The following is a 19,089-nucleotide window of genomic DNA, read 5'->3' on the forward strand; positions in this document are numbered from 1 at the left end:
AACTAGTGGGTACAACGGGATAGAGGCTGATTCTACGTCAGAAAATAAGTCGGAAAAATAGAATAACATTTTTTCATTTAATGCTCCGTTTTCGAGAAATCGCTCCATTTGGTTTCTATTCAATATTATCATTTTTTCCACCTACTTTTTCTCGAGAACGGAATCTTGAGTGAAAAAAATTTATTTCATATTTTCAACTTATTTTTCTACGTAGAATTGTGCCTATCCGGTTGTACTACCAGTTACATGACACCCTATATGTATACTTGTTGGAAGCAGTGAAACGAACTTTGTTCATTGATTTCGCTAGGCACCCTCTCCGTCGAAGAGATCTACAAGGATCGAGATCAATTTGCGACACTGGTGAGGGAGGTTGCGGCTCCAGACGTCGGCCGCATGGGCATCGAAATTTTGTCATTCACGATAAAGGATGTCTACGACAACGTTCAGTATTTGGCATCACTCGGCAAAGCGCAGACTGCGGCTGTTAAACGCGACGCCGACGTTGGCGTCGCCGAGGCGAACCGCGACGCCGGCATTCGAGTTAGTATGCTCAACGAACTGTTAGTTCGTAGAAAGCCGGACTTTTTCTAAAAATAACAAGAACTGCGAAAGTGAAACTTCTTTTTAAGGATACGTTACTCTTGTAATAAACGATGAGACTATCCAAAGAGTTATACCAAAGGATAACAAGACCAGTAAAAAAAACATTAACGAATAAACAGAGAGAGAGAGAGAGAGAGAGAGAGAGAGAGAGAATCAGAGATTTAGAATCAGAGATTTTATGTACACCAAGTAGATATATGTGTTTCTGCATTTATAGTTTCAATTTCAAGTTTTATCAGAACCACCATTTTAATTTTAAGTTTTATCAGAACCAGCCTCTTAATTTTAAGTTTTATTAAAACCACGATTTTAATTTTTAGTTTTATCAGGGCCATCATTTTTTAATTTTTAGTTTTGTCAGAATCACCATTTTATTTTAGTGATTTTATCAAAACCACCATTTTATTTTAGTGGTTTTATCAAAACCACCATTTCGTTATAATTTTATCTTGTTTTCTGAAATTTAGTAACGAATTTCCATTTCCACTATCCCTTACTATCTTGTTTTATGTGCAATTATAAGTTGTCACCAATTTGCAAACTAATAGAAAAATAGTTTATTTTCTGAGTGTAGAGAATAAAATTGTAAAGGACTTCCGTTTCGCTCAAGAAGTAAAGAAAAGAAAAAGGAGCCCAGGAAACTGTGAACGAAAGGCCATAGTTTACAAAAGGTTGCGTAGCACTAATAAGTATACGTCCTATAATAGAGTAGTAGATGCAACAATGCAACATCATCTGAATATCTGTTGCATAAATTCGATCTCTCTTTAGTACCTAAAATTTGTAGGATGTTACTTGTAGCTCTTGAAAGAAGTTCCAACTTTCTTGTAATGAAGGAAGCAATTGTTTCCTAGTTCCATGTATCCCAGTAATATTTACTATCCGGAAATATTAAATGTGTCACTTGATTGTTAAACAACTCTTGTGTTCTAATTAAGGAAGCAGAGTGCGAGAAAGCAGCGATGGACACGAAATACAACACCGACACAAAGATCGAAGACAACGCCAGACTCTTCCAGCTGCAGAAAGCGAACTTCGATCAGGAAGTGAACACAGCGGTACGTTCATGCTTATATTATACTTAATTAATTACTTATTCAGTTCGTACTTGCTAATGTTGTATGTAGTACAATACGGTAGTAATAGACAACAATTTTTTACTCAATCCAGTACTCCTTATTGGAGCACAAGTTACAGTATTATCATTATTATTATTATTATGACCATTATTTACTGCAAGCCTTGGCTTTCAGATTAGAATGACATACATAATATTTGACTTATTGTAACGCTTGCCTTTCGACCTAGAACATCTTCCAGTTTATGTATACTATATATACATAGACTAAAAATAATAAGTACCATATGACACCTTCTAATTATACATGCGTTCCACAGAAAGCTGAGGCTCAACTTGCCTACGAGCTTCAAGCAGCAAAGATAAGGCAACGAATACGAAACGAGGAGATCCAAATAAAAATTGTTCAAAGGCGCAAGCAGATTGAGGTGGAGGTGCAAGAGGTCCAACGAAAGGAACACGAGCTTCAAAGCACTGTACGCTTACCAGCTGAGGCAGAGCATTACAAAATTGGCAGAGTGGCTGAAGGAAAAAGGTACTAATGTGCTAACAAAGTCATATTATTGTCCAACACACTCGAAAAACTGTGAAATAATGTAATAATCATATTGTATTACCCTTTGCTGCATTGAGAATGGAAACTTAACATTAGGTAGAAAATGTAGCCATCTTAAGCATTGGTAATGTTGCTGCTGGTTCAAAAATAGTCATTACTAATTGATACTAATTCAATTCTTTTAACAATGCGTGCAAAATCTGATTATTATATTATAAACTTCCAAAGAACAAATTCTTCCCTTTGTGTCACAAAATCAAGATGGTTCTGTATGGTAGTTAGAGTATTAGACCAGTTCGAAGTTTTTTTACGATTCTGAATTCTGACAAGTTTCAGATAATAAAATACTGCTATAAGCCAGACTTGATGTGTCACTTGTTTAGTAGGATTAGAAAAAGGATGAATTATTGATCTCATTACATTATTGCTGCATGTCTACCTTGCAGGATGTTGTATAAAGATCAAGGATTTTTTCCCACAAATTGTATTCTATTAAATGAGCTGTGTAAGTTCAGGTAAACAAAAGACCAGCATAATGTCTCAAACAAGTGGTTACTATAGTATTGTTTCACCACTTTTCATGGGTTTACAATGAATTAGTTGTCATTAAGAAGGAGACCTTAATGTGTAGTTTGACCATTTCCTAAAGCTAGTCACTATGTCTAAACAATTTTAGGCAACTGTATTGTCAGCATTTTGTATTCAGTATATTTCAACTCTTTCCAGAACACAAACAGTGGATGCTGCCCAAGCTGAGGCTGAGAGAATTCGACTCATTGGAGAAGCTGAAGCTCAGGCTCTGGAGGCAATAGGAATATCGGAGGCAGAACGTATGCGAATGAAGGCTGTTGTGTACAAGAAGTATGGAGAAGCAGCTATTCTAAACATTGCTCTGAACGCTTTACCGAAGGTACGAAATTATCATCGATTTAAAAATTTCTTAATTTTCATTTAGTTGTTAATACTTGTTACTTGTTAATTCCTGTAAAAATTTATATGCATCTACAAACTTTGGAACTTGACGATTCTTGCGATATGTGTGTAATTTGTGATTTAAGGTTGGTACTATACAACTCATTAAATGGGGGAAGCGTTTAAATTTAAAATACTCTCATTGATATGCACACCTACTAGTAGATAAAGTAAAGTTGCATAGAATACGTTGATTTTTCTTCATGATTTTACAGAGTAATAACACTGTGTTATGTTTTTTAGATTGCAGCAGAGGTAGCAGCGCCATTGGCCAGAACGGAGGAAATAGTTCTTCTTGGTGGAAACGATACAACCAGTGGAGAAATTACGCGCCTTGTGGGGCAAGTACCTCCAGCTGTACAAGCACTGACCGGTGTAGATCTTTCAAAAGTATGTTTACAAGGTGTTCAGCCATCTAAAATGTGTATAATGTCTAGAAATAATTCTATAAAAATTCGAACAAATTCTAATACTTTATAATAATCTTTATGCACTTATGGCAGGGAGACGTGTATAGTAAGAAAGATTGTTAGCATTTGAGTTTGATCTATGATAAATCTGGTAGGCGGAACAAATTCATTTTTCACACCCCATAAATGTTATCACACATGCAAATACAGTCACTTTTGTGACTTTTCATAATTCAAACACAGTATAGTCTTTCCGCTGAGTTTTGCACTATTTATCACTGTGAAGCTGCCATGCATTGTTTTGCGCTTTGGTAGTGCAGTAGTACGTCTATTATCCAAACTATTAGATTAATATAAAATTTAATTGATAATGGTAAAAAACACCAGTATTAATTAGAAGTAATATAGATAAATGACAGTTCTATTAAGTAGTTCGGATAATTGACGTTCTACTAGATTTTAAACAATATTAAATTATAAATAGTCACTTTATTGGTTACTCTTTAAATTTTCAGGTGTTAGGAAAAATACCGGGGGCAAAGTAATGGCGGACAGAGTAATATAGAACAGTGACCAGGCGATCAGACATTCGGAATCAGCTGAGGAAAGGAGCAAAACTTTCTACTGCCAAAGGTTTCTCTGCTATTCTTTCATCCACCGGTGACACTCCACCTTTTTCTCATTCCCAAATTACTCTACCTCAAACGTAGATGAAATCACGTTGAACACAACCGATCAGATCGGCCGTGTCTCCGCTACAAACGTGTTTAACGCATTCAGGACACTGTGATCAATAGATTCATTGAACTATCATCGTAGAGAACCCGTCTTTGCTACTGCTGAATGACTGTCTAACTATTTTCTAGCTAATTCTGCAACTCTCTAAGATCCAATATAGCGTGGCCTGGCAATAACTATCTACTATTTTGAACAAGCCAGTTGGCAAATATAGTAACCCCTGGTCTATAGCGTTCGAGTCCATTTTGACCCAATGTTTCATAAATGTCATCGTTAAATTGCTAGTTATTCATTCAAATACAATAAGAAACTCTTCAATGATATAATTAACACGCTGGCAATATTGAATTGTAACAGAGAATTAAATGAAATCACTTGACGATCTGAGCAATTCAAATTGATTATAATGACTCGTACGCAAGGGATTGTGGTCTCATATATAAGCCATGCTGGAGTCAGTGTGTTAAAAGTATTGGTAAGCAAGAGTCGAAATGGACCTGAACTCAGCTGCGCAACAGTCAGAAATGTCTGTTTTTTAAGAGTTAAGAATATTTAGGGGTGAAACTGAATTGTCCTGAGTGTATTAACGTTGATCACATTACCAACGCTTCGTTCCTCGCGTTACACATTGTCATGAAACGCACATTGCCCCGTCAATCTCTGTCACCGCCGTGCATAATGTTCTCCAACGCGTTCCACTCTTGCGACTATCAAGCCGATTGACGAAGACTCTTCAAGGTGACAGCTTCAATGTGCAAAATTCTCTTCATGCCCTCCAAGTTGACGCTTAGGACACAATAACTTCTGTTCAGTATCACTATTGAAAAGTAATACTGCACTGAATATGGAGGATTAAACAAATAGTTAACTAGAAATCGGTGTTTTCGACTTTGCTGGTAACTATAAGTCTTGTTGATATCGAATCATCGATACAGTCGAGGAGAAGCAAGAAGAATCTTCTGTAGTCTCAGTTTCTTGTCACGATTGAGGTTTAACTCTGGAAGGCGGACCCTTTCTGGAGATTATGGATGTCTAGGATCATCAAAGTCTTATGAGATTTTCTGGATATGATCTACAAACATAGTTTTAAAAGAATGACTCGAGGAAACTCATTAACGTTACTTTAATATTAATGGATTAATACTCTGAGATTAAACAATGATCTGAGATTATTATGATGACACGTTGAGAAGCTGTATCTAAACAGATCTTTAATGATTCCATTCCACTGCTTATAATCAAACATCGACATATTATGGGATTCATAAATATTGCTAGTATTTTCTTGGTTCTTTTGATTTTCTACACTTGGATAGTGGCATTATAAGGTGTGCAAATTAGTTTCATACTTTTCTTAAAAGAATTGAGTAGTGAACATATTACTGTTCAAAATATTAATGTTGGTGCCTTCTCAACTATATGGAGCACTTAACAACTTAAGATTGGTACGGCAAAACTTACTAACTTTAAGTTGGCACTACAAGATACAATAAGTGTCAGATAAATCTTTCAACTTAAACTGTAGACACTATGATACTTGCGAAACGATAAAAAGATATTTTAATTAAAACTGTATCTTATGATTAGAACCACGAAACTCATTGAATGATAGGAAGATATCCGAATTTAACCTACAAATTAAGGTTGGTACTACAAAAGTCGCTATATGGCAGGAAGATTTTCGAATTTAAATCGAAGATACAATTATGCATATATATATATATATATATATATATATATAGGTAAAAGTACATAATTAGTTTACACATCTAATAATTTATGAAATAAAAACGAAGAAAATACACGAAATAATGTCGAAAAATCGATACAAATGGGAGAAGCTTTTGTACTTACATTAAGTGAATCTTTTAGGAAAATCACAGACAAACCAAGTGATTCAAAAGATCACTTTGTAGGAAAATTGAGCACATAATAATACAGTTTCTTAACTGGTCTTCGACAACATTTACACGATGCTCGTTAATTCAAGAACAAAATTTGAAAGGAGAACAACAATCTTAGACATACAAAATACTTCAAGGTCCACTCTCTCCGCTAACTTTCAACCGCTGGGTCAGAACAGACCCGAGGCCGCCTTCCAGAGTTTGAATAAACCAAAGGCGCGATCGCGGTGATAACCATCAGGTTCGCGAAGCGTTTTCGAACGAGCCTGAAGGAAGGTAATCAACACGAGGATAATATGGCGACCAGTAGCGGGAGGGACGCAAAATTCAAGGAACTTGCGACGTAGCCAGGAATCGAATTATATAGGCGAATGCAACATTCGCGTAAATCTATTGTGATTGAAAACTTTTGATCATTGTGTTCATCATAACATAAGTAACTTAACAAAGAAAAGAAGAAAGGGAAGAGATAGAGAGAAAGAGTGTGCGAAAGAGAGTGAGAAAGTGTAGATGTTTGAACGGAATAGGCGACGTGGAAGTCAACTGTCCGTAGTTGTTGTACATACTCATAGTAACGTGTGTATAATAGAAGCTGAAGGCTGATTGCCTTGCTTGTTTAGAACGATGAGCGACGAATGAGCATGTTCTGATAATCAGTGTGGCACTCGTTTCGCTAATTATGGTTCTGGCTCGGATCAGTCTAGAGAATTTCACGATGATTATTCGTTTAGGTACTTTGACATCAAATTTCTTCAATCCGTTAGAACTTGAAGAAACATGCACTTCTTCATTAAAAAGTTTTGATTAATTGACAATTTTTGTTAACGAACACATCTTTTGTTTAGTTTTATATATTTGTAGGTGTCAGAGATGTGTATATGTATTAGGCGATTGTTCGAATTTACTTGGAGGAAAATTATAATATCGACCTTATTTGGAATTGATGAATTTAATGAATATTATAAAAGTGGTCTTGAGATTCTTTGTGTGTGGGAGCTGCTCCAAGAACATAGGACGCGAATGAGTGTCACCGGTCATTCGTCGTGATCGCGTCCGAAATTCTCTCGTTTGACCACGCATCGGAACCAACTCGCACCACCGACAAGTGTATACTAATTATACCAAAACGGAGAAAGTGCCAATTTGTAAATACAGTGTCGTCTCGCCGCCATAGCAAAAGACTATGATATTTAATATTGCGTAACTAGCATTCCGTTGTATCGCACTTTACTATTTTGTTCGCAAGTTGGCCGATAATGGTTCGGTGACTTCTTCACACGGAGATTTTCGAACTTTCTTCCTCAGTTTCCGTTAATTTTACGTCAGAGTATTACCGAGCAGTTATCTACCAGTCGTATATTTAACGCTTGATGGTTTGGAGACTTTACTGTAATTAGGGACTCTATTATTTCTCTATCAATTTTCAAATTCTTCACGAATTATTGTTTTCATTACACAAAAAGTATACTGTTTTACTGTTTGTCTTATAAGAGACCAGTATTAAAACTATATTATACTAAGCGAGATTAGTATAGTTTCGATTCATATCTTTATTATTTTTTTTATTTTATGAATTACTCAAGAGAATAGTAAATCCTGCATTGTAACAGAAGCATGTTTATTTAAAAACTGCAGAATTTTATTTTCTCATTTAATATTCCAAAAATGGTGTTTTTGTGGATTTTTTAGCTCTGTGTAAAATCAAGTTACATCAATATTATTACTACAATATTATATTTCAGTGATGATATCTTAATACATTGTTTGATGTAATTGGAAATTTGATAATGTTTATTCTTTTATTTTATATACTCTAGTATGAAACAAATTTTGGTAGATTACTTTTACATAAAATCCTAATGGAAAATTGAAATTAATAGAAACTCTGTAGTATTTTATTATAACGATTTTATTTTAATCCATATCATTGGATGAAAATTTTGTAACATTTTATTAGTATACATATATTAATCATATGCTTCATTATACCTCAATTTAATTTCATTCTACCCTCTGCCATACTCATACTTGACATTTCAATTCTTTTCATTTAATTTCATTTCTAAAGTACAATTCACTTTGATTATATTATTTTAACATAATAGTTTGTTTGATATGTTTATATATATCTGAAGGTTTTATTTTTATACTTATAATCGAAAGTTCTTTTAAATCTATACTACCCTACATTAATATATTACATTTACAAAGCAAAGTTTTTCACAATATATTATCTGAATATTTTAGTTCCACATTCATGAAGCAAAGTTTATTTTGTGTTACTGTTTTGATTCTATACTTAAACAGTAAAGTTTATCTAAATATTTAGAGGTAGTGCTTTAGTTCTATACTTATTAAATACAGTACACTCTAATACTTTATTTCAATATATCAATTATATAATATTCTGATTCTATATTTATATGGTAAAGTTTACCTAAATATTTAGTGATAGTGCTTTAGTTCTACATTTATTAAATACAGTACACTCTAATATTTTATTTCAATATATCAATTATAATATTCTGATTCTATATTTACATGGTAAAGTTTACCTGAATATTTTGTGTTAATCCTTTAGTTCTATGTTTATGAATTACATTGTACCCTAATACTTTATTTCAATATTTCAATTTTACATTTATCTATCGGTACCTTATTAATATATACTACATGTCTCGAACTAAAACATTTTCTGCATATGTGTTTCATTCTATACTTATGAAATACAGTTCACCGAAATATTTTTCTTAAATATTTGAATTATAATATTTTCGTTCTGCGTTTCTACATATAATTTACATGCGTTTCTACAATAAAGTTTACTCCAATATACTCCTCTTCTATTTTAAGAAAGTGAAGTCTTCAAACCACTTCTGAGTAAAACGAATTCTTACTCTTTCCTTCAAAAACCCGTATATTTACCGATTAAATCCTAGAAGGGGAAGTGCAAGAACGTGAAACAGTCAGCCATTATAAAAACGTCTTCCCCCCACCCAACCCCGAAGAGCGAAACGCAAGCTACAAATAAGCAAGAAGTATAGTACATCTAGACCAGTACAAAAAAGAAAAAAAAACGAGAGAGAGAGAGAGAGAGAGGGAGAGAGAGAGAAAACTAATTTCGAAATGTCAGATTATAATGTTCAATGCGATCGTTGAAAGTGGTCAGAACCCATACAACCTCTATGTCCATATAATATTTTTAATATAAAACTGTCGAAGCTGTAAATGTCGATTATACTAAAGTAGAATGATCTATTGCCCTATCCATCGATCTACTGCTATACAAAATGTAGACGAGATTCTAGTAAAACTCAAAAGTGTGCGATCTATTTTGACAAATTCCAAAAATCAAGAAACGTTAGGTCACGTGACAAATTCGTTCGTTCACTTCTTGTTCTTCAACGAGTAAAGTGAAATAGGGAATAATTTATTTATCGCATATTTTTATCTACGTTCAATTTTTATTTAAGTTGTTTGAATATTTAAATTTCTTATTGTGTTTTTCGTAAGGTTATTAAAAAAGTGTTATTATATAAATTACTAAAAAGTTATTATAAAATGACTAAAAAAAATTTTGAACATTGTAATATTTTCATGGTGAATTTACTTTGATCCGAACGAATTTATTGTACGACCTAAGAATTTTTGGAAACGGTTGTTTCTAAAACTACGTCTAATAACAAAGCTAAGCACAAATTATTTTAAATACTGCGTGGAAGATAATGTTACGACCACTTTCTTATTTATGCACCGTTCGTCCTGGAACATTGTCGAACACGTGTTCAGATTTTCAACTTTGTCTAGACTCTTCTGACAAATGCCACTGACCCCGATTAAGTTTCGTTTCGTTTGGCTACAATTTTCTACTTCGCGAATCTTCTCGGCTTTAACGTCAATAACAAAACGCTAGCAAGCACTAAGTTATACATTTATTTCGTGTCAGATCGATTTATTCGTCGAAGCGTTGGCTTCCATCGCTCGTAGAAAGCTCGATGTTCGTTTCATCCTTGTTAAAAAATTCGTAAACATTGTTGCAATACGAATAAAAAAAGTACCTTAAAATCCTATAACAAAAGATCTCATGATACCGTAGTAAAAAATTCTGAAAGTATAGCTTGCATTCGAAAATCTTAAAATTTTACGCGCTTCGAGCGTTCTAAATAATAATTTAAACAAATTTCCTGAACGCATAGTGTAACAAAAATTGTGTTCTCTTGTTCAAGGAAGACAGAACACAATGAAGCAAATTACAATCGTGTAATCGTTATTGTTAAAGCGCGAAACATTTGCAAAATTCGATGTTTCAGCTCTTGAAAATCGATTAGAAACGCCTAAACAATGTTGCAAATCTGTGAAGGTGAATCGTATAGCGAATAAAGGAAATTCGCAATTGCATTTTGGTTAAATGCGTTTGGACGCGAACGGTGCATCCTATAAATATCTTGCGAGCAGCGAGTTTATTTTCTAGAGTAAAGGAAGATATTTTTTAACTTTTCTCAGAAAGGATCTGCCATGTTAGTGATAAACTTATTCGGGTCTTGTTTAAGCTAATTTTAGTGACGTTTAGTGCACCCCTTCCGATGGGTAGTCAATGCGAGAACACGCCCGCGCGAGATCTCGAAACGTCTTCGAGGTGTTCCCCTTTCGAAATCGCAGGTCATCCGAAATCATAGATCAAGGTTCAGATCCCCGCTGCGTGAGATGAAACGGAATGGAAAGCGAAGAGAATTGACGTCCACGTAGCTTTCTATTTTGATTTGCTCTCGATGGTAAAACGATCACGAACGATCCGCACATTCAGGAGAACGCGGCCACGGCCGTTGTTACGGTTCTACACTGCCAAAATTAGGGAAACGTCCTGCTCGTTACGAATCATCGTGCGACCATAATTATTATTATTATGTCTGATCATTTTGTGATGGTTATTGTACTGTACGATTGTAATACGATAGTATAGACAGATAGCATGATTCGTCGATTCATTCGAACGGTTTGACATTTTTGTTCTAAAGTTGCGTTCTGCTTTGGTATTGGTGAAAGAGCGGGAACAGTAATTTTCTGGCTGCGGATTTTTTTGAGGGGAAAAATATATGTGAAGTAACAATGAAATACAAATTTCGTTGTTGAACCACCAAACAAGTTTTATGGATTGCAACAAAATTTTATTAACGAATTTGACAAAATTGGACGGTAATATTGAAATATCACATTTTTATGGAAAGATTGTGTAAAATTGAATTAAAATTACGATCAAATTGAAGTAAAATTGAATTAAAAAATTACGATAAAATTGAAATAATATTGAATTCGAAGTTATGATAAAATTTAAATAAAATTGAATTAAAATAACGATAAAATTAAGATAATATTGAATTGAAATTACAATAAAATTGAGATGACAATAAAATGGAAACAAAATTGTATTAAAATTGAATTAAAATTGAATTAAAATTACAATAAAATTATGATAGAATTGAAATAAAATTGTGATAGAAATGAAATAAAATTGAAAGGAAACTGAAATGAAATTGAAATGAAATTGAGATGAAATTGAGATGAAATTGAAATGAAATTGCAATGAAATTGAAATGAAATTGCAATGAAATTGCAATAGAGTTTAGCGAACTTTTACTGAAATTTTACATTAAAAAAAGTAGCAACTATGCTGACTTGAAACAAATTTTGTATTTTCTATACATTTTTTAAGTGGCAGGAATGCACGAAAATCAATGAGACATGATAGTTTTGTGTCAAGGTGTAAATAGTGACTAATTGTGCTATGTACAAGATCAGAAACCAAAAATCCGTGGTCAAAGAAAATTACTAACATCGAGAAACGATTGTACGAAACAGCTGCTTAAAAAACTGGTGTTCTTACTATCTTCGCATACTATTTAGATCTAAACCTCAAGGTTATAAATTCGAGCAATACTAAGTGCACTAGTAAAAATCGAACCAATCAATATGAAAATGCCAGCAGATTTTCTACAATTAAATAGGTTCAGCAGTATTGGATACCTAAACTCGAAAGAGTTTCTACCGTAATGCTCCGATTTGAAAAATGAAAACAATTTCCAGAATGTTGAAAAATTGTTGCTGTTATAGAGTGATAAATAAAATCAATTTTCTGGAAGCGGAATGTTAAAAAGCAACGGAAACAAAATGCTCGAGAACTTAGTCATCAGAAATTGTTTAATAATTTATAAATTGTTTTGTAATCATTCTATTTTGCACCTCCAGCTAAAATTTGCAATAAAAATACCCATCCGTTCGTTACAAATAGACTGCAGATTTCATGCATTTATGATACAAATAAATGATAGATTCTCACTTGTTGCAATTGAGATAAACAATTTTTATTTTGCACAAAAATCCGCAGTCTTGTTATGAAGTAGTATTCTACATCGAATAAGTTTCAAATTTCATCAAAACACACTGAATTCGATACACCTTCTTAAAAATCATATTTTAACTAAAACAATTTAAAAAATTGCACTCGATGCTTACGAGTGTACCGTAATTACGCGAACATCAACAATTGAAACAGAAGCGAGAATGATTCAGGAATCACAGAGAATGAATCTTTTAACGCAAGAAACGAATCAATTGTTTACAGTTTCAATACTGCTGCGACGCCTCTCTTAAACGCAAAGAACAAAAATCTCAACTCGAAGAAATTAATATTAATTACAAAATGACATTGTCCTACTTTAAAACGAAATTTTTATAGTCATCCGGAGCAATACATGCTAGCCTGAATGTGTCCAGGTGCGTCGTTGACCGTCGAAAACCGAAGAAACGTGCACAGTGTTCGTGCGATCCTCGAATCTCCGAGGATTTCGAAGTGAATTGTAGAAAAAAAAAAGAAAGATAGAAAGAAAGAACTATATTTACCGATGTTTTCGAATGATTTTCCCTCTGCTCGACTCGAGCCTCGATTTCTCTTAATTCGCACTTGTTCCGTTACGCAAGATACATTTTTCTTCTCGACATTTTACCGTAGATTTAACGTGTTCGATATACAATACCGATGCCGACGTTATGGATCACATCAGTTTTTATATATTTACATTGGTAATTACCGAGTAACGATAATAGTGCGCAGTGTTTAGTTGAGATTTATAATACTTTATCGTAGTTCTAAGGTTACGCGACTGTAAAATGTGATTCCTCGTCACAGCGGAACACAATGTCGTAATTTACTGTTCTTCTGGGAGCATTTTTTCCGAGAGTTTCGAATGCGAGTAGACGAAAGATTTAACAGTTCGAATGTGTGTTCGCAGTACAGTCGTCCGCAAAAGCCTAGGTTTCGCCGTAAAATTTCGAACGTCCCGAACAAATGAGAATTTTGCGGATCTTATAAATTTTGCTTAAACAATATTGTTAATTCGACATTGAACGGGAAAAAATTGGGAAAGGATAAAAATGAAAAATAAGTAAAAATAAATTCACATTGACCTAACGCTACCAAATTTTATATACTTTATACATTGCAATAACGGAATAGAAATTTCAACTCATTTAATACTATAAATCATTGTAAATGTTCTAACATTTTTCAGTTCATTTAGTTTCTGAAAATTATAATAATAATCGTTTCAGAGTTCCCGGATTTGAACAGCGCCCGCAAAAATTTCGAATATTCGAAATTCGGCGGGAAACAGACTTCTGTCGTAGACTGTACCCTATTTCTTGCACTCGATTGCGTTTGACATTTCAATATTTTGCTTTTAGATTGCTATATTCGAGAACGTGAATAACGTTGTACCTTTGGAAATGATAATTTGCAGTGAATTTGTAATTGAAGTTTTACAACAATGAATTCAAGCAGGAATTATCGTGCCGGCTTCGATTACAGTTCCGCACTTTCATTTCTCGTCTCGAGGGTGTTGTACAATCAATATAAATGTTGTACAATTAAGCGAATGGAAAATTCCACGATTTCTATTTAAATGGAAAAAGAAAATCGAGTGAAAGATGCAAATTGTTTTCGTCGATGTATGATTTCTATAGAGCAATACTAACGAGATTACTCGAGATTTGAATCGATGAACAATGGTAAACCGAACCTTTTATTCGAGAGTTTTTATTCATAATTTTATATGTACGTAAATATGTATACATGTGTCAAATTGTTTTGTTAATATTTTACTAACAATGTATGATTACCGATACCTTGTTAACGAACAAAAATCAATTATAATAATCAAGGAACATTGTGTCTTTTCCAATTATTTATTACCCATTAATGGGGTCTTAAGGATTAGTTCGATAATGAATATCGTCGATTATTAAAACAAACGCTTCGTCATCATTAAATATTAGGTTCTTGCATATGAAATGGCGATTTTCCATTAAAAACCAATTGAACAAATTAGTACGGTATTACTCACTTTCGAGGGATTGACACGATTTATATTGAAATTAAGAAATTTGAAATTGAAAAATTGACCTTTAGTTACGTGTATAGTCCTCGCGCGACAAGAAGGCACCTTTGTGTGTTTACGATCCCCCTCTTATTAGCTGCTCCATTGCCGCAGCTATCGATAGCCATTGGTTGTGACGAAGATCGCCGTCAGCCAATAGCGGCCGATAGTTGCGACAGTACAGCAGCGAGTAAGAGGGGGAACGTAAACGGAAAGGTGCCTCCTTGTCGCGCAAGGACTATACATTCATGTAAATAGACAGTTTTCATTTCTGTTTTAATAAATGGTCTAGAGAATTTTGTATTTTGCAAAATATGTTATATTTAGATCGATACATCGGAAATCTTTGTATTTAGATATAGAAACGTAAGTGTTGCGTAGCGTGGAACGAGTTTTGCCTAAACAAGACACTTCGTTGCTACAGCCCGCCATCTTGGCCAACTATGGTAGCGCGTAGAACGAATTCTAAAGATTCGACCGAAGTGAACTTCAAAATAGGTTAACGTTTCATTATTTTTTAACGAGTTTATCACTTATTAAAGATAGAACACTTTCCATGGGAATATTTTGTTTACATTCATAACTGCCATCAAATTAGGCTTCATATACTGTAGTTCTAAATAACAAACAAATATGCTAAATATAATTAACTTTATTAGAAAATGGATGTTCTTTCTGTTCTATATTTGATAATTAATAATCTTGTGAACGGTGACGAAGTAAAAAATAAATATACATCTAAATAAATGATTCAGATATTTCTATGTTTATATAAATGAATGAACCTATTTTATATTTAAATAAATATTTCAGCAGTCTTCGTATTTTACATAGATAAGTGAAATTTATTAAACAAGTTTCAGTATAAATATTGTCATAAACAAACTCGTCATAAATTTTAATTCGAAATCTTCGACAGCTTTGAAGAAACTGCGAGTTAAAAGACGCCATTTTTAGTGCAACAATCTAATAAACTAATATTTGAAACTATTTCTCGGCTTCTAATCTGTACCGCTCATTGTACTATACCGTGTAATTCGGGTTTGCTAATGTAATAGCGTAATGTATTCGATGAAAGTCGAACTTTTATTCTGGTTGTTTTTCTTTATATACTTGTATGCAGTGCCATACACACACCCAAACAGTACCTTCTTTGATGTTTTTATAAATGTTTTATTGTATTTTACGTTGCTTCATTATATTTTTCGTACAACAATGAGTAATTCACTATCTTTACGAAGTTTTTTTATTTGTTGTTAATCTTGAACATTGTAAATTTATTTTTATCAGAGTAGATGGTCGTTTCTGAAAAAGTCATTTTAATTAGTTATTCCTCGGTGATTAAATGTTGAATAAAAAATTTCCATCTTTCATTTACTCTTGCAATGTTTTATTATAATTATATATTAAGAAGCATTATATTTTGAACAATTCTAATCTTAATAAATATATTGAAGGATAACAAATATTTTATTTTATTTTATTTTATTTTATTTTATTTTATTTTATTTTATTTTATTTTATTTTATTTTATTTTATTTCATAAAAATTAGAAATTGCACCATCATTTTTGCACATAGCAGATATATAGCTTTTTTTGGAGAAAATATTGAATCACTCAGTGATGTGCACACATAATATTTTTTATTCTACCATGTTTTTCCTTTGAATGTAATATTATTCTTACTATCGTACACTGTTAATTCTAAATCTGTAGATTAGCCACGATCGAAAGTTACCCCGTAATCGAATTCACACAGCAAATGTATTAATGTTTTAAGTTACAACTTATAACTTGAGTCGTGCGAAATATTATGAAAATGCTGTCTGTCCTAAGCTATACTGCGATTAGGCACTTAGCAATTGCCGTGAGAATGTTCATGGATCTGCTGTTATGGTAGTTGTTTTATCCGTCACACAAAGTAACAATAGTTACCAACAATTTTCAATATTTTAATGAAATATTTCAAATAGTGATTCTAATATTTTAATATTCATAATATTTTAATATTTATGATATTTTAGTATTTATAATATTTTAATATTTTAATATTTATAATATATTTGCAAATATTGCAATATTACAATATTTGGAGGCAGAGAGATTCAAAATAATTAAATGGAAAGATATATTTCAATATTATAGTATAATAGTTTCAATATTGTTATATTTAGATAGAATAGTACTATTATTATATTATTATATTTAAATATTTAGCATGAATGAAATTTAGGAAAAGATGAAGAAAATGAGATGAACAAAATTATTTCAGATGCTCTTATTATTACTTTTTCTAACGTAATTTTAAAAAATGTCCAACCTATACAGTATTTTGAGAGTAGTTATTATAGTCCTCGCGCGACAAGAAGTCACCTTTGCGTTTACATTCCCCCTCTTACATGCTGCGGCAGTGGTGCAACTAGCAAGAGGGGGAATGTAAATACAAAGGTGCCTTATTGTCATGTGAGGGCTATACTTCTATTACTATACATTATATTTTAGATTTATATAATTTAATTTATAAAGTTGATTAAATTATTTGAATTCAAATAAATAGAGTCAATGAATCTGTTTAAATTCAAAGAAATAATGATTCAAATATAGTGATCAAATTCAAATAAAATTATGGTAATTAATTAGTAAATAAATCAGTAGAAAAGTTTGTCAATCAATTCTTCTAGTAATAGTCGATTGTTTATTATGGTATCACGTATAGATGATCAGTGCCATAAATGAGATCCATGAGCCTTTGCGGATAAATAAGGATGCGTGGTTTTGCCATCGTTAAAAAATAAATCGAAATTGTAAATCTTCGCGAAATTCTTAGCTGTATATTCACCATAATTATTATAGTGTGTTAACTCGACTCGCTGATATATATCAGAAGGAACAATAAATATTTAAAAGCTGCTTTCAAAATAAGTTATATACGAAAACATTCTTTTAGTATTTTGAGTTGATTTTTGAGATATTTCAGCAAGTAAAGTTGTTACGAACACGCTATATATATGTGTATATGTATATATACACTGCCGGCCAAAAGTACGCGACCAGGATCCAAAATTAACAAAAGAATATCGTATTATTCTATAATAATTAAACTGCCGGTAATTATGCATTTATAACAAACGTAAATAACATTGAAATATTTTCCACAACTTCTTCCTTTCTCTGACTTTGACAAAGTAGAAATTTGTATGAACGAATTATTGAAATAAAATAAACTGAATTATTGAAATAAATAAATTTTGTAGTCTAGTGATAGCACAACAAATCTTGCAACACGTGCATTACCATAAGTTACACGTTACAAATGAATCATCATTAGACTGCAGGATTTTATGCAAAAAGTTACAAAAAGGAAATTCAAAAAGGAACTAAAAAATAAATTGATTTCCTCCTTGCAAAAACAGTAAGAAACACTGAAGTATTATTAAAATAAAATTTCTGTTCCTTTTACATAAACTGAAACAAAAACGTATTTAAATATGTATTTTGAAAAATTCCGTAAAACGATTATTTAGGTAAGGTTGAAATAAAATGTTTGAAGAAAAGGAAAGAAATTTTACTCGAGATTTTAGAAAATAGAAAGATTTTAAATAAATTTCATTTTCTGAAAATAGAAACTGATTACAAAACAGAAGAGAACGTCTCAATATTTCTAAGTTGCATAAATGCATAAAAATGCACAGTCTAATTATTGTAAAACCTATATATAACTGCGTTCCATTTTGGGGGAACGACATTCTGCTTGTTCGTTAATGGCGGCCTGGTCCCATTGGCGTAGCTTGAAGCGCGAGATAGGAACGCGAAGATCTTCGGGAAACAAAGAATACCTGCGAAACCGACCAATCGAGTGGTAAATGAGTCATAATTAATGACGTTTTTGCGAGAAAAATGGAATACCGTGAGAAAGCGAGAAAACGATATTCAAAGATTCTATAGTTAGAAATTCAAAATTTAATTATTATATATATTTTGAGAATCTACTAAGCTAGAAGTGTCTGAACGCGTAGATAGAGGACAATATTAATGATCGTGTCATACTTTACTCTAATTGAAAGTAATGAAATATACAAGTACACACACCAGAGAACACAACATACACGTACACCACTCTATGTGAATTAGTGCATATTTTTAATAAATGGATCACGAAAGGGAGCCGTATTTATTGTGCAACAATTATTTCAATCCTAGCCCAATTATACAAAAAGATGTCAAATATTTGGCGAGTTTCCTACAAAAAAAGAAAATACTACTACGTTGCAGGAAATTTAAAAATATTAAAAATCAATTGTATGAGATGATACCTGAGGTGATTTCAAGTAACTTTTTCCTTTGCGAAAATGTCGTCCGTGGTATCGTTAACGAGTTATTAACGAAAAACACGGA

The 19,089-nt window shown here is 32.5% G+C and overlaps 1 protein-coding gene across 3 annotated transcripts in view; it reads left to right on the forward strand.

Moving 5' to 3' along the window:
* The window catches only part of Flo2 (flotillin-2), a 483,891-nt gene extending 465,033 nt beyond the window's left edge, over positions 1 to 18,858 (forward strand). For 2 of the 3 annotated variants that reach the window (XM_076521932.1, XM_076521931.1), the window contains 6 exons: positions 311 to 543; positions 1,545 to 1,664; positions 2,005 to 2,219; positions 2,967 to 3,150; positions 3,456 to 3,602; positions 4,138 to 18,858. In XM_076521932.1, coding sequence (XP_076378047.1) covers positions 311 to 543; positions 1,545 to 1,664; positions 2,005 to 2,219; positions 2,967 to 3,150; positions 3,456 to 3,602; positions 4,138 to 4,167 — 929 coding nt within the window. In that variant the 3' untranslated portion in view covers positions 4,168 to 18,858. The remainder of the gene's footprint in view (positions 1 to 310; positions 544 to 1,544; positions 1,665 to 2,004; positions 2,220 to 2,966; positions 3,151 to 3,455; positions 3,603 to 4,137) is intronic. The other variant, XM_076521933.1, reaches the window with a different exon arrangement.
* The last annotated feature ends 231 nt before the right edge of the window (positions 18,859 to 19,089 follow it).

The sequence above is a fragment of the Megalopta genalis genome, chromosome 5 (assembly GCF_051020955.1).
Source record: "Megalopta genalis isolate 19385.01 chromosome 5, iyMegGena1_principal, whole genome shotgun sequence".
NCBI lineage: Eukaryota > Metazoa > Arthropoda > Insecta > Hymenoptera > Halictidae > Megalopta > Megalopta genalis.